The 25,577-nt window shown below is 44.6% G+C and overlaps 2 protein-coding genes across 3 annotated transcripts in view; both read left to right on the top strand.

Moving 5' to 3' along the window:
• Positions 1 to 800: 800 nt before the first annotated feature.
• The window catches only part of CABLES1 (Cdk5 and Abl enzyme substrate 1), a 109,148-nt gene continuing 84,371 nt past the window's right edge, over positions 801 to 25,577 (top strand). The window contains exon 1 of one of the 2 annotated variants that reach the window (XM_050939224.1): positions 801 to 1,550. In XM_050939224.1, the coding sequence (XP_050795181.1) occupies positions 979 to 1,550 (572 nt within the window). In that variant the 5' untranslated portion in view covers positions 801 to 978. The remainder of the gene's footprint in view (positions 1,551 to 25,577) is intronic. The other variant, XM_050939223.1, reaches the window with a different exon arrangement.
• LOC127044425 (uncharacterized) lies at positions 11,865 to 13,757 on the top strand. Its single transcript, XM_050939259.1, has 2 exons — positions 11,865 to 12,340; positions 12,917 to 13,757. The coding sequence occupies exons 1-2, from the start codon at positions 12,103 to 12,105 to the stop codon at positions 13,324 to 13,326; spliced, it is 648 nt and encodes a 215-aa protein (XP_050795216.1). The 5' UTR covers positions 11,865 to 12,102; the 3' UTR covers positions 13,327 to 13,757.

Consider the following 25,577-nt stretch of genomic DNA (forward strand, 5'->3'; position numbering starts at 1 on the left):
TATTTTTTTAATCTCATTATTAACTGTGATTATTGTTTAGAATTGTTTGACAGCCCTACTTAATAGCACTGCTCTACCTTATGGGGGTGTGTTATGTGGATAACTACACTGAAGATTGTGGATTGAGATATAAAAATGTTATTAAAGTTCATGTTTAAAATTAAATATACACAAGTTAAGAGGGCAGGTACTGTACATTTGGGGTTACTACAGTCTTAGCAACCACAGGGATACCTTACATAGCTGTTGGTAAAGTCCTTCAGACTCCTTGGGAGGAATGTGCTCTAGACAGGGTTTACAGTGTGGAAATGAAATGCACAAGGATTAAGTGACTAGCTCCAGACCACCCAGCGAGTCGCTGGCTAAACTGGGACTGAGGGCTCTGGGCTTCCTAGTCCACCAGCCCTCTCTGCAGACCACGCTGCTTCTTCGGGAGCCACGGCCTGGCAGAGGAGCCTGAGGGTTACTAAACCCTGGGAGCCTGAACGGACTTATGTAACCACCTCAGGACCATGTGCTGGGCACTACACCCAGACTCCACCTTCCGCCGCTGCCTCCCCCCAGCGCACAGACACAAGGAGGAAGAAAAACCAGAAGGGCTGAAAGGAGGGAGCTGGCTTACACCCAGCCTCCTCCTCCTCCTCCTCCAGCTGCTGGCTGCGGCTTTTGTTTTCTTCCCAGCTCGCTAGTCCCCACACGTGATTGCTGTGTTATGGCAGGGCGAGTGCACCTATAACGACTGTTAACACTGCCCGAGGAGCGGGGGGGAGAGGCAGGGCGGGAGGCGAGGCAAAGGCAGCGAGCCACCCATGCACAGCCAGCCAGGGGGAGGGAGGCGGGGAGGCATGCCAGGCCAGCCACCGCTCCCTCGCCCTGCCTGCTAAGCCTTCTCCTCCGCAGCCTGCCCGAGAGCCGCTGCCTCGCCGCGGCGACGGCCTGGGGGAGCGGGAGGCGAAGGGAAGGAGCGAGCCCCGGACAATGGCGGCGGCGGCTGCCACCAGCAGCCCTGGCAGCGCCAGCAGCACGTTGCCGCAGCCGCCGCTGGAGCCCTGCCTGAGGAAGCCGCCGCCGCGCATGGACCCCCGGCGCAGGCAGGCAGCGCTCTCCTTCCTCACCAACATCTCGCTGGACGGCCGGCCGCCGCCGCCGCAGGAGGAGAGCGGCGCGGAGCAGAGCGGGGGCGCTGCCAAGGCGGCAGCCGGCAGCGCCAGGACTCGCCACAGCCTGGGCGCCTTCCAGCCCCCCGCCGCGGCAGCGGCTCCGCAGCAGCCGGGGGGCCACTGCGGCAGCGGCCGCCTGTCGAGCCCCGCGGCAGCGGCTGCGGAGCCGCCGGAGGAAGAGGAGGAGGAGGACGCCTTCGCCAGCGTGCAGGTGCCGGCAGCCGCCTTCCTGGGCTCGGGGACCGCCTCCGGGGCGGCCGGCGGCAGCAGGGGCCGCCTCAACTCCTTCACTCAGGGAATCCTGCCCGTGTCCTTCTCCAGACCCATCCCGCAGGGCTACTGCTGCCTGGAGCAGGGCGGCCCCGGCGCCTTGGAGCTGCAGCGGTCCCGGTAAGCGAGCCCCGTGCACCCCCCCGTCTCCCTGCGCGAGTCCCGGGTGCGGCGTGCACAGGACACCGCGCGGGCCGGTGGGTGACGCTTGCAAGCGGGCAGGCGACACTGACCCCTGAAGGTGCCAGCGGGGACGGGGCCCGGGCCCGGTCTCCTGGAGCTAACTCCAGCCCGGGTTAGCAACACCCAACCTCCGGGGGGGCGGGGGCTGCGTGCTTTTGAACTTAGCCCAGGTCACCTTGGCAAACCCATTGGTTCTGGTTTCAGCTGCCAAGACCGTTCTGTTTATACAACGCCCCCTTCCCCGCTGAAGTTCTGTCCGCTGCCCATTAAAATATGTGCAGTTAACGCTTGTTTCAGGGGCTGGTGCCCCGTGCTCAGGAGACCCGTCAATGCACGTTTCCTGGCGCATGTGAACATCTGTGGAGGGGCCAGGTTAGAGAGCAGATCAGATACAGGGTTAAAAATAGCTCTTGATAGACTGTTAATCGTTAGTGTGTCATTGGGTCTGTGACAGGAGAAAAGGCCTGTTTGCTAAATTATTGCCTCTCCTTTTTTCCATTAATGGGTAGCAGGCAATTTATCTGTTCTTAACCTTATTTTGGCATTTTTAACAAACTGACCCAAGTAGCAGTGTTAGTTTGTAGGGTTCAGATGCAGATCTGGATTTTGATATATTGATCGGTGAGGTTTACCTCCTCCCCCTCCAGTGTAAGCATTCTGTTTACCTAATAGATTAAGAATTGCAGTGTTGTAATAATCCTGATGAATAAATGAGCCATTCATGACAGTTCTGCACAGTTCTCATTTTAAGCGCACATCATTCCTTTAACTTCCATGAACATTTTCAGAGTTGAAGCATTTTCTTTTAGCATGCACATAGATCAGATGCTCAAAAGTTTAAATATTATCGTTTGACAGTATCTGGGAACCAGTGAGGTGAGGGATAATGACAGTCGTACTGGTGTAAATTACAGTACCACAAAGAATAGGTAAACTTCTTGTAGTTGGGGCATTTATGTCCCATCAGCTGGAGGCACCATGGAGAGAACAAACAATAATTTTAGTATGTGAATGTGGATATTTATATGTGTACTGTGGATTTAGCTGTGTCATGCTGATTAATGCATTCCCTGATAAATTAGCAGGCAAGTTTTTCAAAGTTTCACCCTAAATGTGGTTCAGGTTTAAACTCATATGTATAGTCTTACCAGATATCCTTTTTTAAATACTTAGTGCAACATTGGTTTTCTTATTAATAAATCCAAAGACTTACCCCCTTGTTTTCTCATTTGTGTAAATGCAGTGGACTGAACTATCATTCTGAGTGCTTTCTAGACAGACTGCTGACACAAATACTATTGAAAGACCCTGCTCCAAAGTCTACTTTCCATTGACTTCAATGATTGGATGAGGTCCAAAAATACATGAAAGAAATGAGACTTGCTAACCCCTTAAGCAGACCTTTTATCTGCAGACACCACTTTTTTTTTATGGTGAATGTCTTACCACCTTGTGCCACTGGATACTAGTTTGCCCTTTTAATGGACACTCCCACAGAGAAAAATCTTGCTTGCTTAAATATTTCTAAAGATGTCTACTAAGAATACTCAACCATGTACAAATGTATATATGCATTATGGAATAAATGCACCATAGTTACATAATAATCCTCATTCACTTAATATGCTTAGGTGTCACGGTGGGGCAAGGAAGAAACTGGAGGCAGAAACCATGCTTCTCCAGACCAGCATAATTTGCCACTCCTAGATTCCCCATTTGTCACGCTCACTTCTTTCTATTTCTCCCATAGACTTAGCTAAGTAGACTTTGACTCTCATGCTTCAACATCTTATAAGGGTAATTGATCATAAAAGTACCAGAGGCTGCTGTAGAAACAGCCTTTTAAGGGTTAGCTTTAGTAGAAAGACTGGAGCTCTACCAAATGAAAGTTGCCTCAATATTGTATACCCCCTGTCCTTGATTTGATCTGAATTGTAGTCTTAGCTTTCTGAGATCCCTTTACAGATGTTGATGCTGAGGTAAGCCCCCAATAAAATAGCTGCTGGTGATGTACCCTATTGAACCCAAGCTTCAGTCTAGTTCTAGTCTTCATCTATAGTTCCTCCTTTGCTACGAGTTCCTCCATTTTTTTAAAAAGAGATGTTCTGAGCAGTGCTCTGTTACTGTTCAAGAGAAGATTTTCCCCTCACCCCTGTGTTCTCCTTACTGAATAATAGTTGTATTAATGCTCCTGTAAAGACTTACTGGAGTCCCAAAGATCCTTCTTATTTTTCATTGCATGCATATATTATAGAATAGACATCTTCTGCCTAGCTGAAGAGATCTGGATGGGACTTCTTCAGATCTCATCTGTGTCACTTCTTAACTGGACTCCTCTGATCTTCCTGCCAACCCCTTGCCCCTGTTGTTCTGCAGTGTTTCCCTTCTCATTTCTGTCCCTGCTTGGTTGTTTAGTTTCCCTCCCCAATACATACAGCTTTTTATATTAGCTTGCCTGGAAAAGTTGGAGATATAGCAAATGAAAAATTGTCTGTTGACTGCATACCCTCTTATTCAATCTGACTTGTAGACTGCGTTATCTAATCTAATAGGCAATCAAGATTTCTTACACTAGGGGGAATCCCCACAGATCAGTATTTCATAAACCAGCTCAGTGTTTAATGCTGCAAAAGTACTGGTTATGAGGAGCCTTGTAGGTTTCACTTTATTCTGCATACAAACAGCAGAGTGGATTATAGGAAAGCTGAGCGAGAGAGAGAGAAACCTGAACAACTGCTCACCCAATATACAATACCAATCAGGTATTGGCCCTCTCTGAGTTCTCCATGTGCTTATGTGGTGCTGGCAGTGCACCCAGATTTATAGATTTGAAGCTAGAAGTGTTTTCTCATGCAGTTACTTCTTCTTGGGCTAAATTAATCTCTGGTATAAGTGGGATGCCTGGTAAATTTGGCCCTGAGGTTTGTATCACTTGTGTGCTCTTTAATGACAAGTTTTCCCTTCAGTTACACCTGTGCAACTGTGCTGACTATAGTGAGATTGCATGGATGTAATCTAGAGCAGAGCTTGGCCCACACTGAATATATTGCCATTATAAAATGCACATGGCACCTTTCAAAATACCTGGTAAAGAGATACTATAATTATAAAGCAGCACCAACTTGAGTACTCTAGCTTGCACACAGTGCATAAGGTGTCCTTTCAGAGATCTTATATTAGCCTTTGGGCTCAAGTATACATTATGCACAATGAACAGCCATTAGACTATCCCTACTTACAAATTATCCACTAGGACCTAGTCTTACAAGAGAGCTACATAACAGATAAATCATAAGCATGCACATTGCTGACATAAGCCCAAGGACAGAGTTCAAGACCTTCTGCTGTTCCGTTAATGGTGAGAAAAGAACCAAATGCTCTGCATATGGCCTTCCACTATGAGCAAGATGACAAGGAGAGAAAAAAATTGTCGCAAGACAGTCATTAGCGCACCCAAAGGAGAGTCATTAGGTAGTGGTTATCAGTGATGAGAGTATAGGGATTAGAAAGGAGTGGAAGAGAGTAAAATAAAGTGTTCAGAGAATGTCTTTGTATTTGCTTTCTCCCTCTCCCCTTGTTGCAGACTTGAGTTTGATCTGCCATTTGAAAGACTAGTCCTCTATGCTTAGACATGCACTTTGTTATATTGTAACATGAAATCATTTTCTATTAAAATATCATACAAGACATGCTATATAATGTTTTTGTTTTTAATTAGTTTCCAGAAGCCATTGTGAACATATAATTAGAGTTTCCTGCCTTTTTTTGTTTGTGTTAGCAGTTTCAATAATTGCATACTTGTTTATATTTAACAAGGTTATCATTAATGTGGTTTGGGTTTCTGCTGTACATTTATTCACAAGAAACAAACTATACAAGAACATGGAGCTGCTTGCTGTTTGGAAGCTGATATATAATTATGTGTATGCAAGAAAAAAGCTCTAACCCTGATTTTAAAGTTGGTACATAGATGCTGAAATTCTGATTAATTTATCTGGTGCCTAAGGTTTTATTTATTTTAAATGATTGGTTAAACAGATGGCTAAAAATGGTAGACTACTTGAGATACAGAGCACCTCAGGCTTCTGGTAGTCCCATTGGGCCTGTATATGGAATAAACATGAATAAAGGTGGTAAAATCTGATCCTGAAACAACAAATGTGATTGCTTTTCACTTACAGCTAAAGCATTTACCTCCATAGCTATTTATGAAAAATAAACATTGATATTTTGTTCAGCGATGTTGCCCTCTGTTGTGTTAACTTCAGTGGAGTAATTGAGCCAGACAGTAGGGCCCTCTCATAGTCAAAGGCAAAACTGAACCCTTTTTGTGGGCCAAATTGTAAGAGACTAGCATATAAGTTTTGTTATTTTTGAGAATTGCTGGCAATAATGACCAGATTTGGGGTTTAAACTTTACTTTTCATCACATTTGCCTTTCTCATCACAGTAGGATGAGAGTAAGGAATCACTTTTTGGACAACAGATATTGGAAAAGGAACAGAATGGAACAGATGCCAAGTAATTGAGCATTGTTCATTTAAAGAGACACTCAAGTAGTTCTGGCCTGAAATTTAATTTACTTTAAGATGGTATATTGTCCCACTAAAGAAAAATACATTTATATCCATGTTTTAGTAGCTATCCGGATTAGTTTTCTAACATTAAAAATCTAGTTTACTTTTCATTATTTGAAGTTCACCAATATTATTTATCTTCCAGCTCGCTCAGTTTGGACAGTGCCAGTAGGAGTCACTTTCACACTTAGGTTCTCGTGAACTAGCACAGTGTTGTGACATTTTTGGTAGCAAAGTCATGAAGAGGGAATATTTTAAAAAACCAAACAAAAACAGTTTAAAACATGAAAATGTTTATTAATAATGGCATTGGTCATTTTTAATTTACAGAACCTATTTTGGCCCTCCACTAAGTAATAGTCCCTTAAAAAAGATGGATAACATCCTTAGAAATTTAGATTTAAAAAAAAAAAAAAGAATCTGGGTGGGTGCTAGAGATGCAACAACTCATTAGGGGGCTGTTCAGGAGCTGAATCCTGGTATTCAGTTTGCAAAAGGTTGGCAGTGAGTCAAACCTGTCATGTTTGCTTGAAGATTCGAATTAACTTAACTCAAACCTTGCAGCGGTACTCAAACTTCATTGCATGGTGAGCCACTTCTGACAACAAAATTACTACATGACCCTTTGTGGGAGTGGGGGCAGAGCCGGAGCCCAAGCTCTACCTTCCTGAGTGGGGGATGAGGGGGTCCAAGCCCCACACCCCCAAGTGGGAAGGAGCTTGGGCTTCAGTCTAATGCTGGCTCTGGCAACCCCATTAAAATGGGGTCATGACTCATGTTGGGGTTCCAACCCACAGTTTGAGAACTGCTACTTTAAGGAATCCCATAACTCCTTAGTACACCTTACTTATCATTTGAGGGAAGGTAGATTTTCTAGTGGGCTCCATTTCCCCAGGGTGAATAGCTTCCTTCTCAGTCTTAAAGGAACAGTGCTCTTGGGGTTAAGGCATAGACTTGGACACAGGAAATTTGATGTCTGTTCCCAGGTCTGTAATAGGCCTGCTGTGTGTCTTTGGACAAGTTCTGTGAAGCCTGATTTCAGTAGTGCTGAGTTCACATAGGCCCTTTACCTCCATTTCCTCCTCCGTAAGATGGTGGTCATACTTGTGTATGTCACAGGATAGTTGTTTGATTAAATTAATATTTGCAAAGTGCTTTGACATTCTGGGATGAAGTGTGTTATACAAGTGCAAAGTATTATTTGTTGCACCTTTGGGCTGAAAACCTCCTCAGGGGTTTTCAGGAAGGAGTCACACCACTTCCTTGTCTCCATACTCCTGGGAACACTTCCTATCCCACTGTAGCAGCTACAACACTAAGACCAGGAACAGGGATGGTACCTCTGAAAGTTCCAGAGCAATTAAATATAGAAATTTGAGCCCCATAATAAATGATTGCTAGAGAACCCCTCTGAAGTAGTTGATGGAAGAATATGTCATAATGGCACTGCTCTCTACCAAGGTTAGTCTTGAGGACTTCATTGCCAGAGAAGCATATGAGAAGGCAGTAATGGTATGTAAAATGACTGAAGACGGCAGTTGAGGTCAGACATAGCTATATTTTTTTTTCATTACAGGAACCATGTATACATAAACTTGAAATTCTCTTTCGATGTATAGCAGTTGAAAAGCTGTCTATAAATTTGAGTTTCATCCAGGAGTCTAGGAGAAATAAAAATCAATCCATCCATAATACACATTTTGTAACTTCCTTTCCCATCCATATTTATGGGGGGTGCATTAGGGGACAGCTAGGGGAAAAGTTAGCCAAACCCTCCCATTTTATTATGCAAAACAGTACTATCAAGTCAAATAGTTGCGCTGTTCTACTAATGAGCAAAGTTTATTTTAGTATAACAGCTATGATGCCCCAGCTGATATACACAGCAGGGGTAACGGACTGTATCAGCTTCACAAATGCTAATAAGATAAAAGACTGGAAATTAAGGGAAATAACCACATCCTGTAGAAAAGGCTCCACTCCACCAAATTCCAAGACTTTATTAGGGCACTTAGTAAGGTTCATTTGTCAAACAAAAGAATGACAAAAGACAGGAAAAATGTACAACACTAAGTTACTGTCAAGTCAGTATGGGCACTAGAACAGATAGTAGTATATGCAACCATTATAAATCAGACTGATCTCTTTATTTAGCCATCAATAAAAAAAATGGGAATTTATATTAATTCATTTCTAGGTCATTTAGCATTAGGGCTGTCAAGTGATTAAAAATTAATCTTGATAAAAAAAATTAATCATGATTAATTGCACTGTTAATAATAGAATGCCATTTATTTAAATATTTTTGGAGGTTTTCTACATTTTCAAGTATATTGATTTCAATTGCAACACAGAATACAACGTGCACAGTGCTCACTTTATGTTTGATTACAAGTATTTGCCTTGTAAAAAACAGTCTTTTTTCAATTCACCTAATAGAAATACTGAGTGAAATCTCTATCATGAACATTGAACTTACAAATGTAGAATTATGTACAAAAAACTGCATTCAAAAATAAAATAATGTAAAATTTTAGAGCCTACAAGTCCACTCAGTCCTATTTCTTGTTCAGCCAATCACTCAGACAAACAAATATGTTTACATTTGCAGGATATAATGCTGCCCACTTGTTTACAATGTCATCTGAAAGTGAGAACAGGAGTTCACATGACACCGTTGCAGATGGCATTGCAAGATATTTACATGCCAGATGTGCTAAATAGTCATATGTCCCTTCATGCTTCAACCACCATTGCAAGGGACATGTGTCCATGCTGATGACGGGTTCTGCTTGATAACAGTCCAAAGCAGTGCAGACCGATGCACGTTTATTTTCATTATCTGAGTCAGATGCCACCAGCGGAAGGTTGATTTTTCTTTTTTGGTGGATCGGTTTCTGTAATTTCTGCATCAGAGTGTTGCTGTTTTAAGACTTCTGAAAGCATGCTCCACGCTTTGTCCCTCTCAGATTTTGGAGAGCACTTCAGATTCTTAAATCTTGGGTCGAGTGCTGTAGCTATCTTTAGAAATCTCACACTTTTACCTTCTTTGCATTTTGTAAAATCTGCAGTGAAAGTGTTCTTAAAATGAACAACATGTGCTGGGTCATCATCTGAGACTGCTGTAACATGAAATATATGGCAGAATGCAGATAAAACAGAGCAGGGGACATTGAACTCCTTGGGGGATAATTGTGTCACAAATTTAATGAACCCATTTTTTTTTAGAAGCGTCATCAGCATGGAAGCATGTCCTCTGGAATGGTGGCTGAAGCATGAAGGGGCATATGAATATTTAGCATATCTGTCATGTAAATACTTTGCAATGCCAGCTACAAAAGTGCCATGCAAATGCCTGTTCTCACTTTCTGGTGCCATTGTAAATAAGAAGAGGGCAGCATTATCTCCTGTAAATGTGAACAAACTTGTCTGTCTTAGTGATTGGCTGAACAAGAAGTAGGACTGAGTGGACTTGTAGGCTCTAAAATTTTCCATTTTTTTATATAACTGCACTCAAAACCAAAACAATTCTACATTTGTAAGTTGCATTTTCATGATTGCACTGCAATACTTGTATGAGGTGAACTGAAAAATACCATTTCCTTTGTTTACCATTTTACAGTGCAAATATTTGTAATTAAAAAAATATACACTTTGATTTCAATTACAACACAGAATGTAATATGTATGAAAATATAGAAAAACAGCCAAAATATTTAATAAATTTCAATTGGTGTGATTAAAGGGTGATTAAAATTGCATTTAGTCACAATTAATTTTTTTGAGTTAATTGCATGAGGTAACTGCAATTAATTGACAGCCCTTTTTAGAATACATAAGAATCTGATAGAAGCATTGTTGACCAAACAGTGTTGAGTAGCTATACCAAATACTAAGTGTGTATTTGTTAGCTGACAAAAGTGTAACAGCAGGGACTTGGCAGGAGCTGTGTTTATACTGTATACCTATGTTCTCAGGTAACTGTAAACCTTTAACCTCCAGCCTCAACTCTCTGAAAGTTTGTGGCTATCCCATATAATTGCTTAACATATCAAGGATTAGTAGGTGTGTGAAATGTATGAGAGGTATCAGGGGAAGGAAGGGATAATTGAAGAAGCTTTGACAGGTTTGCATATGTAGCTTGAGTCTGGCACTTCCATTCCCACTGGTGAAGTTCCTCTTTGTCCTCCTCTTAGCAGCAGCTTGGCTGGTTCTCCTTGTTTCCAGATGCTTCTTTGCAATGAAGAGCCTGGAGATTGGTAGAAGCAGTTGGAAATGAAGAGTGGCTAGTACCATGGGGCCAGCCAGCTCTCCATGGACCATAGTTTAAGAACTGTTGTTATCTTAAACTGACAACATCAAAAGAGTTACAGATGAGGGTGATTTTTAAAACTCATATCAGAGGGGTAGCCGTGTCAGTCTGCGTCTGTAAAAGCAGCAAAGAATCCTGTGGCACCTTATAGACTAACAGACGTTTTGGAGCATAAGCTTTCGTGGGTGAATACGCTCACTCTAGTTGAGAATATACCCTTATATCTTTACTATTTGCTAAAATATATATGAAATTCTCAATTTTCCCATTCTAAAAAGGGAATAATACTCTATAATCCAGTGAGTGCCTTGTTTCTAGGAAATAATACTCAAACTGGATTATATCTGATCTTTTTCCAGAGCAGTGAGAAATTTGTCTATAGGAAGTCAGAGTGGAAGCTATGAAGTATTTAAAACTAAGATTTTAACAAGTCAGAGCCAAGTCTTCACTTCCTTGACTTCCGCTGGAACTCAGTGGGACTTTACCTGAATAAGGACTAAGAGACTAAATCAAATTTAAGCTTACACCTTTGCATTTAACTGTAATAGTAACATTTATACACACACCAACTGATCCCATGACAGACATGTCATTACATACAGTGGGCCAGATGCTATGCTCAGTTATACTGATGTCAGTGGAATTAATCATAGATATGCATTGATGTATCCAAGCGTAGAATTTGATCTAGTCTTGCAGGTCCCCATTGCCTAGAGCTCCCACTGAAGCAAGTGGGAATTCCACAAGATCAGGGCTAGTAATACAACAGGTGCAATTAAAGAAAACCAGACATGTTTGAGTGTAAAACAGGTACTACTAGCATGGCTCAAGACTGTGACATGCATTTTTCTCTTCCACCCTGTTGTTACAACTTTGGCCACTTAATTTTATAAACATGCACTTTGGATAAACATCTTAACCTTTGGGTTTGGCTACACTGGAGAGTTGCAGTGCTGGTGGTGGCTTTACAGTGCTGCAACTCACTCACCGTCCACACTTGCAAGGCACATACAGCGCTGTATCTCCCTGGCTACAGTGCTGGCTGTACTCCACCTCGGCCTGGGGAATAACGACTGCAGCGCTGGTGATGCAGCGCTGCTCCGCCAGTGTGGCCACCAAAAGCGCTGTTATTGGCCTCCAGAGGTATTCGGAGGTATCCCAGAATGCCTGTTCAGCCACTCTGCTCATCAGTTCGAACTCTACTGCCCTGGCCTCAGGTGACTCGCCCTTTAAATGCCCCAGGAATTTTAAAAATCCCCTTCCTGTTTGCTCAGCCAGGTATGGATTGCAATCAGTGAATCTTTCCAGTTGACCATGCCTCCACACGCCAAACGAGCCCCAGCATGGAGCAATGGTGAGTTGCTGGACCTCATCAGTGTTTGGGGGGAGGAAGTTGTGCAGTCCCAGCTGCGCTCCAGCCGTAGGAATTACAATACCTATGGGCAGATATCAAAGACCATGCTGGAAAGGGGCCATGACCGGGACGCGCTGCAGTGCAGGGTTAAAGTGAAGGAGCTGCGGAGTGCCTATTGCAAAGCCCGCGAGGGAAACTGCCGCTCCGGCGCTGCCCCCACAACCTGCCGTTTTTACAAAGAGCTGGATGCGATACTTGGGGGTGACCCCACCACCAATCCGAGGACCACGATGGACACTTCAGAGCAGGGTAGGGGAAGTGGAAGGGGGAGAGGAGGAAACCGAGAGTGAGGGTACTGGGGTGGGGAGAGACACCCCAGAGTCCCTGGAGGCATGCAGCCAGGAGCTCTTCTCAAGCCAGGAGGAAGGTAACCAGTCGCAGCAGCCGGTACTTGGTGAAGGACAAACAGAGGAGTGGGTTCCCGGTAAGCGTATTTTATTTTCAGGATGGAAATTTTTCGGGAGAGGAGGGAGGGTTAGGGCTGCATGCATGCCTAGATGTGGAATAGCGTGGGCAATGCGCTTGCCCAAGTTTATTGGGAGAGCCACTGTGGTCTTTGTCCCAGTCAGGCTAACACATCTGCGCCACTGTGCCGCAAGGGGTGGGGGGACCATTGCAAGACACAGGCAAGCTGCATAGGGGCCAGGGTGGAATCCGCATTGCTGTAGAAGACCCTCCCTCTCTTCCCAGGTGACCCGCAGCAGTGAGATATCTTCCAGGATCAACTCCTGTGGAAAATGTTGAGAGAGTGTTCAGTGTAGGTGCCCCCGACAGCTGTTTGCTTTCCCCAACGCATAGAAACCCCGAGGACAGTACAGCCCTGAAGCAATCAGTGCCCCTTACTCACCATTTCGAGGCTCCTGGGGGTTATGTGCGCTCTCTTTGGTATGGGAAATTATCCTATTGTGAAGACTGTAAACTCTTTCACTGTGTGGAAATAACTGTCTGATATAAACAATGCTGCCTCTGTTAAGTGTTGCCTTTCTTGCCTTTCCACAAGCAACCTTGAGATCTCGGCTGCCCGCGTTATCAACAGCTCAAAGACTCCAAAACCTCTGGAAGAAGCCACGAAAAAGCAAAGAAGACATGCTGCAAGCAGCTATGGATCATTCTGTCACAGAGAATCAAAAAGTGCAGGACTGGAGGGAAAGGGAAAGCAGGATTCGCCAGAAAAATCCAGCGGACAGGAAGAAAAGGACAAAGCAACTGATAAGCATCCTGGCGCGCCAAATGGACTCTATCCAGGCACTCGTAGCCATGCAGGCAGAGCACTACCGCGCCGCCCACCCCCCCGTCCCAAAGCTCTTTCCCTTGTGCCCCAAGGTCAGCTCAAAACCCCATTCCCCAGCATCCAGGATCTTACCTCCACCAGCTGCCTCCAACACCTGTAGGTTCACCAACCATCCCTGAGAACTACGACCCTTACCCTCTGCACTCAACCCCATCACCATGCAGTATAGGCATCCTGAAGTGCAGCAGTCATTGCACAGTGCTCCAGACAGGACATATTCAACCTGTGACTGTACAGTTCCCCACCCCACCCCCCTGCCCTTTTAGGTTCCCAAAATGTTGTGGGTCTGTCAATAAAGTTATTTTCTTTTCAATAAATGAATTTTTGGCTTTGAAAACAGTCTTTATTATTGCAGAAAGTCAAATATACCTTAGCCCAGGAAAGAAACAGGCACTGCAAATCAGCTTAGGAAACATAGATTCCTACTAAGATTGTAACCCCTGCATTTCACTCCCATGAAAGGCACCAAACATTACTGTTGTTTTCAGCCTCAAATTCCTTCCTCAAGGCATCCCTAATCCTTGCAGCCCTGTGCTGAGCCTCTCTGGTAACCCTGCTCTCTGGCTATGCAAATTCAGCTTCCAGGCGTTGAACTTCAGAGGTCCATGCTTGACTGAATCTTACATCCTTCCCTTCACAAATATTATGGAGGGTACAGCACACGGATCTAACCGCAGGGATGCTGCTTTCCCCCAAGTCTAGCTTCCCATACAGAGATCACCAGTGCCCCTTTAAACGGCCAAAAGCACACTCCACAGTCCTTGAGCACCGGCTCAGCCTGTAGTTGAACCGGTCCTTGCTTCTGTCAAGCTTCCTTGTATATGGTTTCATGAGCCAAGGCATTAACAGGTAAGCATGGTCTCCAAGGATCACAATGGGCATTTTGATGTCCCCTACTGCGATCTTCTGGTCTGGGAAAAAAGTCCCTGCCTGCAGCTTCCTGAACAGGCCAGTGTTCCAAAAGATGCGTGCATCATGCACCTTTCCAGGCCAGCTGCATTAATGTCAATGAAACGCCTACGTTGATCCACAAGCGCCTGTAGAACCATAGAGAAATACCGCTTCCGATTAACGTACTTGGATGCTAGGTGGGGTGGTGCCAGAATAGGAATATGCGTCCCGTCTATCGCCCCTCTACAGTTAGGGAAACCCATTTGTGCAAAGCCAGCCACAATGTCCCGCACGTTCCCCAGAGACACGGTTCTTAGCAGGATGCGATTAATGGCCCTGCAAACTTGCATCAACATTCCAACGGTCGACTTTCCCACTCCAAACTGGTTCGCGACCGATCGGTAGCTGTCTGGAGTTGCCAGCTTCCAGATTGCAATAGCCACCCGCTTCTCTACTGATAGGGCAGCTCTCAATCTCGTGTCCTTGCGCTGCAGGGTGGGAGCGAGCTCCTCACACAGTCCCATGAAAGTGGCTTTTCTCATCCGAAAGCTCTACAGCCACTGCTCGTCATCCCGGACTTCCATGATGATGTGATCCCACCACTCAGTGCTTGTTACCCGAGCCCAAAAGCAGCATTCCATGGTGCTGAGCATTTCCGTGAATGCCAGAAGCAATTTAGTGTCATATGCGTCAGGTGACTTGCTATCATCGGACTCCTCATCACTTTGGATCTTAAGGAATGGCTCAACTGCCAAACGTGATGTGCTGGTGAGACTCGTCAGCATACTCCTCAACAGTTCGGGCTCCATTTCCCACAGAAATCGCGCTGCACAGAAACCGTTGAGAGAGTCAAGATGGCGCCAAACGTGGACGGAAAAACAGGGATTGCTGGGATGTGAAGCGATGCATCACGGGGCATTGGGACAGGAAGCAGAATAATCCGTCCCCTCCGCCCCCTTCCCACAACCCACAGCGCCAAAATGGGACGAGGTGCTCTGTGGGATAGCTGCCCACAATGCACCACTCCCAACAGCGCTGCAAATGCTGCAAATGTGGCCACACTGCAGCACTGGTAGCTGTCAGTGTGGCCACACTGCAGCACTTTCCCTACACAGCTGTACGAAGACAGCTGTAACTCTCAGTGCTGCACACCTGCAGGTGTAGCCAAACCCTTTGTGTGATTATCTGAATGGGTCTCAGTCTCCAAAGCTTTTGAGATTCACCCTCCACATCTTAAAAATAGGCTTTCCTAAACATGTCTTGGGTGGTGTAAGAAGATTCATCTCTTAAGGCCCATATCCTGCAGACTTACCTTTGTGCTTAATGTTACACACATGGTATTTTAATATATGGAGATATACCTATCTCCTGGAACTGGAAGGGACCCTGAAAGGTCATCAAGTCCAGCCCCCTGCCTTCACTAGCAGGACCAAGTACTGATTTTGCCCCAGACCCCTAAGTGGCCCCCTCAAGGATTGAACTCACAACCCTGGGTTTAGCCAGGGGTGAGCTGGAGCCGGTTCACAGGAACCAGTTGTTAAATTTAGAAGTGGTTTTAGAACCGCTTGTTAACTGGCTTTCCCACAAGGGAAGCTTTGATGGGTTTGGGCTGGAAGCATGTAATTCCTCCTCCCAGTCGCCAGGGGGCGCTGCGTTGCAGGAGCCATGTGGGCTGCCTCCTGGCCCTGTTGCTGCTGCTGCTTCTTGGACCTCTGGGCGTGGGGATCCTGCTGCTGCTGCCTGGTGGGTCCCTGGCTGTGTCCTGCTGCTTGGGCTGCCCCCAGCCACTCTTGTGTGAGTCCCCGCCCCGTGCCCACAGCCACCCTCTGCCACACCCTGTCTTCACCCCCAGCCTGCAGACACCCCCTGCCAGAGCCACCCCCTGCCCGTAGCCACCTGCAGCCACCCCCTGCCACACCCCGTCTTCACCCCCTGCCCGCAGACACCTCCTGCCAGAGCCAGCCCCCGACCGTAGCCACCTGCAGCCACCCCCTGCCCGCAGCCACCCTCTGCCCGCAGACACCCCTTGCCACACCCCGTCTTCAACCCCTGCACACAGCCACCCTCTGCCACACCCCGTCTTCACCCCCAGCCCGCAGACACCTCCTGCCAGAGCCACCCCCGACCGTAGCCACCTGCAGCCACCCCCTGCCCGCAGACACCCCCTGCCCGTAGCCACCTGCAGCCACCCCCTGGCACACCCCGTCTTCACCTCCTGCCTGCAGACACCTCCTGCCAGAGCCAGCCCCCGACCGTAGCCACCTGCAGCCACCCCCTGCCCGCAGACACCCCCTGCCCGCAGACACCCCTTGCCACACCCCGTCTTCACCCCCTGCCCACAGCCACCCTCTGCCCGCAGCCACCCGCAGCCACCCCCTGCCCGCAGACACCCGCAGCTACCTCCTGCCCGCAGATACCCCCTGCCTGCAGACACCCGCAGCCACCTCCTGCCCGCAGCCACCCGCAGACATGCCCTGCTCGCAGACACCCCCTGCCAGAGCCATCCCCTGCCCGCAGACACCCCCTACCCGCAGCCAACCGCAGCCACCCCCTGCCCGCAGCCACCCCCTGCCCGCAGCCAGCTGCAGCCACCCCCAGCCACAGCCACCCTCTGCCCACAGACACCCGCAGACATGCCCTGCCCGCAGCCATCCCCTACCCGCAGACACGCCCTGCCTGCAGACATGCCCTGCCACTCCCTGCCCGCAGACACCCGCAGCCACTCCCTGCCACAGCCACCCCCCACCCGCAGCCCCTGCACCCACCCTCTGCCCGCAGCCACCCTCTGCCTGCAGCCAGCTGCAGCCACCCCGAGCCACAGCCATCCTTTGCCCACAGCCAGCTGCAGCCACCCCCAGCTACAGCCACCCTCTGCCCGCAGACACCTGCAGCCACCCCCTGCCTGCAGCTGCCCACAGCCAGCCCCCGCCTGCAGCCACCCTCTGCCCGCAGCCACCCCCTGCCTGCAGCCACCCACAGCCAGCCCGTGTCACACTCCCTGCCTCCAGCTAGCCCTGCCCCACGCCCCTGTCTGCAGCCAGCCGCATGTCCACTGGTGCCCTGCAGTTCTCAGGGCAGTAACCCTACACACCTGCTTCAATGAGGGAGGGGCAGGGAGCAGCTGGGACCCCACATGTGCACACCGTAGGGTGACCAGACAGCAAGTGTGAAAAATCGGGACAGGGAGTGAGGGGTAATAGGAGCCTATATTAGAAAAAGACCTAAAAATTGAGACTGTCCCTATAAAATTGGGACATCTGGTCACCCTAGCACACCCCAAGGGGGTGGCGGGGACCCACATGTGAAACGGAGCTCATTTTTAGTTCAGGCCCATCTTTTTAAAAAAGAACTTTAGATAGGGTTAACATACATCTGTATTTTCCTGGACATGTCAGGCTTTTCTGTTCTTAAATCGCTGTCTGGGCAGAATTTTTAAAATTCAAGAATTCCTCCCGGGAAAATATGGATGTATGGTAATCCTATTGGTACAAAAAATACATGCTGTGGCACATCCCTTAAATCAGAACTTTTTATAGGGAACCGGTTGTTAAGATTTTAGCAGCTCATCACTGGGTTTAGCAGAGCAGTGCTTAAACCACTGAGCTATCCCTCCCCCCAAAGTGCTCCCTTGTGTAGAGTTGTGGAGCCCTGTTAATGACACAGGTAAGCCATTGCAGGTTTGGGGCCTTGCCTGAGAATACCCTGCCAGATAGAAAAACTTGGTGCCTGTATTGTTCCAAGTTAAGACTCTAAATAAAGAATAATAAAGTCATTTTTGTAATTGTTTATATTGCATTTTGATGGTTGTATGCTAGTAGTTTGTAAAACTCCTAATACTTCCTAAATCAAAGATTATTTCAAAAGAGTAGGCTTTCAAATGAACACTGTTAGGATAAATGAGAGGAACATTCAAGACAGTAGTGCATAGATTCACAGTTTGAAGGCTATTTTTGTATACAAAAGAGCTAGAAACATTAATAAAGAAAACTTTAGATTTTACATAACAGAGGAAAATCTGTAGGAAGACATCTTATTAATTTCTATTGCTTGCCTGCCACTTTGGTCATGACATAAGATACTTGAAAAAATGGAGAAGGGCAAAGTTATTTAGCCATCCTTTCTCCTTCACTAACCTGCAAATAGAACATAGAATACTAAGAAGTTTTTTATAGTTAGTTGTACAACTCAGTTTACATCACCTGCCCTGTGAACAGCAGTAGGTTCCAGCCACTCTCCAATTTGTATGTGCAGCTTGCGGTCATGTTGGAATGGGACATATCACCAAATTCTTTTCTCTACAGGGATACTTAGAACATCAGAGCAACCTTCCCTCAGTGTGCTCACTGGTGAAGTAACAGGTTAAATCACACATTACATTAGGACAGTATAAAAGTTCCTATGTTCTCACCATAGGATTTTTAGTGCACAAACAGCACAATTATGGCCATCATGCTACAATGAGATATGTGATGTGCCTGCTTATTTTGGGCTTGATTGGGCTTATTAGGCACAGGCCTAAGTAGAGGGCAATGCAGAGTCTCACTACTCTGAGGAGCTCTGAGAGATACTGTGCATCTGGAAGGTACGGATTGTTGACAAATCCGACAGTATACAGGCTGAGCTATCCAGATGCTGAGTCCACTCCATCCAGTGCACCTGACCCATTGTGTGTGTTCAAGGGGGGGGAGACCAAGAGGCTCCTGTTTCTCTTCACCCCCAAAACCAATCGGCACCAGTTGGGGGCATATAGAGGGGTATTGTCCTTAACCCACCCTATATCATATACTTCAGGCTTCTAAGAAGGTGTGGTAAAGAACATAAATGTAAAACAAAAGGTAAATGGAAGTTCTGTTTTGAAAAGCTACTCACCAGCTTTGCTTCTAATACATTTTTAATCATATCTGCTTACTTAAATGCCAAAAATAATTTACTTTTCACTTATGTTAGTCCTGGAAACCCAGCATAGCTACGGGAAAATAAGCTGCATTTGATTCCTGCAAGCACACCATCTGCAAAATTATTTACTAATTTTAAATCATTTACACCTGTGTAAACCCACTCAGCAACAGAGTTGCTCATGTGCCATGCAGAATATAGTCTGACAAAGGGCTTACACAGGTGTTACTAAGAGCTTGTTTGGTCTGCAGAATCTTTTTTCTAGTATTGATACATGGAAGGAAATAACCCAGTTTTACTTTCAGAGCTCAGGTGAAGTTTGCAGAACTGGCAGCTAGAAAAAACTTCATTTTCCCCAGAAGTGCTGACAATAATTAGAGATTAATTAGACAATGTAGGTCAATAAGATACTTTCCGACAGAGTAGGGAGGCAATAGAGGAATGGTCTTCAGATGCTGCACTGAGGAGTATGGGATAAAGACCTCCATAGGTGAGTCCAAAATGTGTGGTAATGAGCCACATATTAAAGATATGGGAGGCTTATTGTCTGCTATTAATAACCTAGAAAGATCTTATGTTAAAATTCCTAACAAAGGCATAGGTATGTTTTTTAAACAGTTGCTCAGATGACTGTTGAGTGTCTTTTCACCTCTGTGTCTTTAGAATTACTCACATAAAGCAAAAACCAGGTTTGAATTTGAACAGTACTTCAGTCTCATTCTGGAAGAGATGTGTGAATGATTAAGAAAAACCTGATATAGAATTGAAAAACCTGATATAGAATTGAAAATTGTTAATGGCCTCTCTGGCTGCTTCAAAGAGCATAATCACAATAATAAGTATCCCAAAGTGACCTTTCTTTCTCTTAGATAAGTTTGAAAAATTCATGTAATTCTTTGTGACCTTACATTTGAATGAAGTGCTTTCATGTTTTAAAATGCCATTCCCAGCACCACAGAACTCATGAACAATTTTCCAAACAATGAACTCTCTGCGTACATCTGATTTAAGGGGAAATTTTGATAAGGGGATTTTAGCGTTAAGGGTTTTTTTTTGTTTTTGTTTTTTTTAATATAGGGATCATAATTAGAGGACCAAATATTATCATTTATACTTTTACATCCCCAGTTGGTACATGTCTTAATATAGTGAAGATATTGACATGGTATAACTGAGGGAGGAGTTTTAATGAGTAAGTTTAAAAATAAAAAAATATATATTGACTGTCCCTTTAAATGGGCACTGTGAAGGATGGTAAGACAAAATTGTTATTTACTAACCTTGTATTTTGAGTTAAGATTGTAAGCATGATGCAGATGGACAAATACTCTGTGTGTTGTTATTGCATACAATATATTGACATATTCTCCCTGTGGGTTTCAAAGAGCTACTGTTCAACTTGCTGCCTGCACCCATGAGGATCCCCATGCGTGTGTGGGTGTTCCCATTTGGATCAGATTGCAGGACTGTGGTCTATATATTGGGGCACATGCTAGTGTTCAGGGAGGAACCCATACCATTTTTTAAAAATTAAGTCACTCAGGATCATAACTGAAACTTAAATGTAGTGCTTTTGGGGGAATAGAGCAATGGAAGAAGCCTTACCAGCAACTCTATGTTGCATAGACCAGGACAGTATGAAAATAAGTATACCTTCATTTACTGGGTGGCTTAGGTGTAAACAAGGCTAGAATTTGGCCTCCTTTCTTAAAGATTCAGTAGATGATATTTCAGGCCTCCTGAGAGACTGCATATCTTGAATGTCTTTTTGTATAAAGGGACATGACAACATTTGAGGATTAGGGTATTTTTCATGTATCTGCAGTGAGTTTGTAATTGATGTAGTTATTTTGTAGCATGCTTAAGTATATTTCAACTCTCACTTAGATTGTTTCCTGTTTACTTATGCTTTAGAAAAGATGCAGCTCTTGGCAGACTTCCTGACCCCTCAGATCTTCCATTTCCAGCTGTAGGCAAAATGCTGGTAGTGATGATTTGCTGTCACTTTCCCACCCTCCTCCTAATTAGGAGTGCACTTTGTATTATCAAGGCAAAGACATCAAGGAAGGGGAGCAATTAAGGCTGGAATCTATCGGACTTAGGTGTGCCCAAATTGTGGGTTCCTAACACCCCAAGTATCTCTGAAAATCCCACCCTAAACCAACAGGCATCTTTTCTGCTCCCACTTATCCACTTGCCATCCCATAATGTAACTGGAATTTCATACATGGGTAGCTAATGGTGATGATCATAAGCTTGATCCTGCTCTCATTAAAATCAACAGCAAAATTCTTGTTAAAAACAGGGAATAGGCTGGGCCCTGTATGCTGTAATGACTTCTGTGCTAGCCTATATGTTTGAGAATTTTCAGAAGGGAAAAAATGTTTATATCAGTAGGTCTTTAAAATTATGATTTCAAGAATTTTGTCAGCCAAATTTTGAGGTGGTGTAAGGTGGTAAAGGTTTGATTCCCATAGATCTACTTGCATCAACTTTCTGATGTGTAAGAAAGTTTAAAGCTTGGGTAACTTATACACTGGAGGAGTGTGATAGGTTCCCTAGGGTTCAACCTGGAACTGTGGTATCACTGTTTTACCAACCTCGGCTCCCTCTCACACTGTGATGCTGACAAGCTGCAAACCATTCCAGGTCCTGCACTCAGACAGCCATCCACAGGCAGGGACACACCCAGCTGAGTTACGTGAATCCTTTTGCTAGCCGCTCATGATCCAACACTGGAGATGCTCCTACCAATTCTCCCCAGCCTAGGACCCCAGAGCTGTATCGTCTTGCCCTGATCAGAAGCCTGATCAGTGCAAGTTTATTACCCAGTCCACCCCTTCCTGAATGTGTACAGGACATGCACTAGTTTTTGTTCACTGAGCAGATTTTCCGTGCACTTCAAGCAACACACTGTTTTAGGTAAAAATATAAAACAGATTTATTAACTACAAAAAGATAGTAAGCATACAGATCAAGCACTTAAAATCTATTTATAAAGTGGATTACCTAAGGAAGTAAAAATGCAAGCCGAGTTCTATTATCTAGGCAGGATTTGAATCAAGCAGTGTCTCACCCTGATAGACAATATAAGCAGGTCACAGATCTTCCATACACAGGCTGGAAATCTCTTCAGCCTGGGACTACCTCCCCAGTTCAGACTTTGTCTCCAGATGTGTTTCCAGGTGTTGAGCTGTGGGGGGAGGGAGGACAAATGATGATGTCACTTCCCCTTTTATACCTTCTTCCAGCTTGCTGGAAAGATCTTTTGCTGTGACATGAGTCAAACAACCTCCATTGTGTACAAGCTATCTCTGAGAAGTTTCCACTGCATACAGTTCCTGGGGTAATCTGTGTGTGTGTGTATATTCCCCTTAATGGGCCATCATCTGTTTCTGGCTGCCCCCTTGTTGTACCGGAAAGACTGGTTGTGGGTGTTTCCAACTTTACAATGTATTTTGGTAGCGCATAATAAAACTTCATAACTTCACATACAATGAAAGCGTATCAATGTTCAACAGATCAAGACTTTTAGAATGATACATCATAAGGAATACTTTTGTATAAATCATAATATCACCATGGTAAGTATGGGGGTGCCTGAGTGTTGTTTTGTGGGTACAGAATGGCACAAGAGGGAAGTAGAGATTTAAGTTACACGCTGATAAATTAATTTGGACCTGGCTCTTTGTGTAGACATTTACTCATGTTCAAAATTAAGCAGAGTAAGGCAGCAGATGAGTAAAATTCTCATCGGAAAAGGTTTTTACTTGCTTTGTGCAAGTATCAGAGACTGCACTAGGTACAAAGGAGTGGAGAATCAAGCCCACTTGGCCTGATTCTTTGTTGCCCTGCACATCGTGTAGGCATTTGCATCAGTGCAAAGTGACAGCATTTTACACCCGTTTTCACTGGTGTACATTGTCACAGTGTCTGGAGTAACTCATGAGCATGAGTGCCAACCTCAGGGTAGGGCACAAACCCCAAACTGGTTTTTATGTTCTATAATTCGATTTCACCAACCAAGTAACAAGTGTTAAGTCCTAATGCACCGTAGCAGCCTTAACATGGAGTCACTGTGTGGGCACTCTGTTCTGTCTTACCACCCAAGCAAGCTGGTCTTTGAGATAGATAGCTCCTTTATACCAAAAGTCACAACAATAGTCGGGTTACTCCCAGTCCCAAAGGACCGTTCACTTGCCTCAGGTCAGTTGCACCCAGATCACGCAAGGACAAGGCTTGTAGTCAATCATGTAATAAACTAAAGGTTTATTAACTAAGGGGGGAGAGTTATTTACAAGTTTCAAGCAGGTAACACACAAATGAGTTACAGTCTTAGATTCCAAAAGATAATAGAAACTTCTGTAAGCAAATTCCATACGTCTTTTAGGGCTAACACAGGCAAAACCACCAGAGGTTTTTTGCTTATGCTTAGTGATTCTTGCCCCTTTGGAGCTCAAGCAGCAAAAAGAACCTAGTTTCTCCTTGTCAGGGTTTTTCAATCCCCTTCACTCTAGAGTCCATGCTGATAGGATGAGTTCATGTGTAGGTCTCCTTTTCCTGGAGGGGGTTGAGAAGTTCAATTAATACTTTTTTCTTTTGATGTCTCAAAGGCATGTTTGGTTTCAAAAGTCTTCTCATTGGGAAGGACTTAACATCTTCTGTAGGAAGTCAGCATTTGTATTAGAGAAGTCTTCTCTACTGTTTGAATTACACAGAAGTTTACAGTGGAAACTCAATACAACTTTATACCGGGCTACAGACATAAGTGAGATCAATACATGTAGCATCCTACAAGCATCTAGTCAGGTCTGAACATATTCTTATCAATTTAACATCTATTTTAGCAATAACATACAGATGAACCAGCCTGGTTTCCAATTATGCATTTGTCAGTGTCACCTGATCTGCCAACATCACATACATGACTCCATGTAGTGCAGGACACAGAGAATCAGGTCTTTTGAGTCTAGGGAGAGTCTGAGTTCCATGTTGTGGGGGCCTGAAGGATTAAGTTACACCATCTTAGACCTCCTTTAGTCTTTTTTTTTTTAATTATTATTACTTTAGATTCACTTCTGGATTTTGTCCCATGAGTTTGGTTACAAATCATTTACCTTTGGTATTTTCTACTGGAAGTCACTGGTTATCGTCTTCTTCCCCAGTGGAGCACTTTAACAGATGCTGAAAGGAGACCTTGGCTTTTGCCTGTCAAATTAGAGTATCGTGCATCTATTTTTTAATGGTCTACATGTTACTCTTCACATTTTCATTTGATAGTATAATAGTTTGAATTTAAATAGAATCTCATTGTTCCAGTCATTCATGAGAAAAAGGTTCTTCCTATGGCATTGTTGTGAAGGATGAAACAGGAACAAAAATTCCTGAATTTTCAGATCACACGATGCTGGTGTCAGTAGACAATTTTAACTGACATGAAGGCTTGTCCTTGAACCCAGCACTATTTGAATCTTGTGGTCTGCTACTTGTAGAAGAAAAAACAGGGAAAATAATGGTCTCTGTTCTTGATGGGTTTTTAGCTTTGGTAAAGTATATCAAACTTCACTTTCAGGGGGAAAAGGGAATTAAGTGGTCAGGCAAAATTCTGCCTCTGTAGACAATATTTTTATATATTCAAGGATTACATAAGGCAGAATTCTCTCATTTAGTCAAAACAAAAGATCTTCAAGAAAGAGGAAGATACAGGTTTCCAAGTGTGGCAAATTACAGTACTGCCTCCCTCCCAGCCACTTCTGTTTTACTAACACTCATTTATTTACTTTTCCCCAGTCAGATGTAAACTGAGATTGGCAAGTACATTGATGTTTGCTAGTGTTATATCAATCAAAGAGATTTTTTTTTCCTGCAAGTAATGTCTGTTGTGAACCTTGTCTTTGTTCCCAAGTTAACTGCTTTTGGTTTAGGTTTTAAACTTGTCTGTATTTGTATTCTCTTTTGGGATGGTTAACATGAAATAGACTTTATAACACAGCAATATATTAGATGTGAGTGTTTGTGGTGATGTATGCTGTAGACTACTGAAAAGAAGTTTGTTTTTTCAAAGATAACATCAACTAAAATTCACACTCCGCTCTGAAAATGTTTTACTTATTATTTATTTATGGTAACATCTTGGAACCCCAATCAAGGGTTAGGGCTCCATTATGCCATACACTGAACAAACAAATAGCCACAAAGACAGTCCCCTGCCTCAGACGGCTTATAACCTAGGAATCAAAAGGATGCAGAAAATGGATGAAAAAGACATTTTGGTGAAAAATTGAACAGTTTAGCAGAAAAGCAGAAGTTCAGCTCACTGCATGGCTAGCCAATGTCAGAAAGATTAGGCCCTAAAATAATTTTTACCATATCAAAGGCAGATACTAGCTATAGTATTTGAGTGCATACTGACCATTACATTTTGTCTACACAAACACAATCTCATTACTTGTTGTAAAGTACATACTCTGAGAATGAAGGCACCATATAAAATTCGCTCCTTTCAGAGCCAGAAAAGTTCATGATTGTTTAGGCCCCACTTGTGAAAATAAAGCAGGCTAATTGAGTTTCACTGTACATTGTA

The sequence above is a fragment of the Gopherus flavomarginatus genome, chromosome 2 (genome assembly GCF_025201925.1).
Source record: "Gopherus flavomarginatus isolate rGopFla2 chromosome 2, rGopFla2.mat.asm, whole genome shotgun sequence".
Taxonomy (NCBI): Eukaryota; Metazoa; Chordata; order Testudines; family Testudinidae; genus Gopherus; species Gopherus flavomarginatus.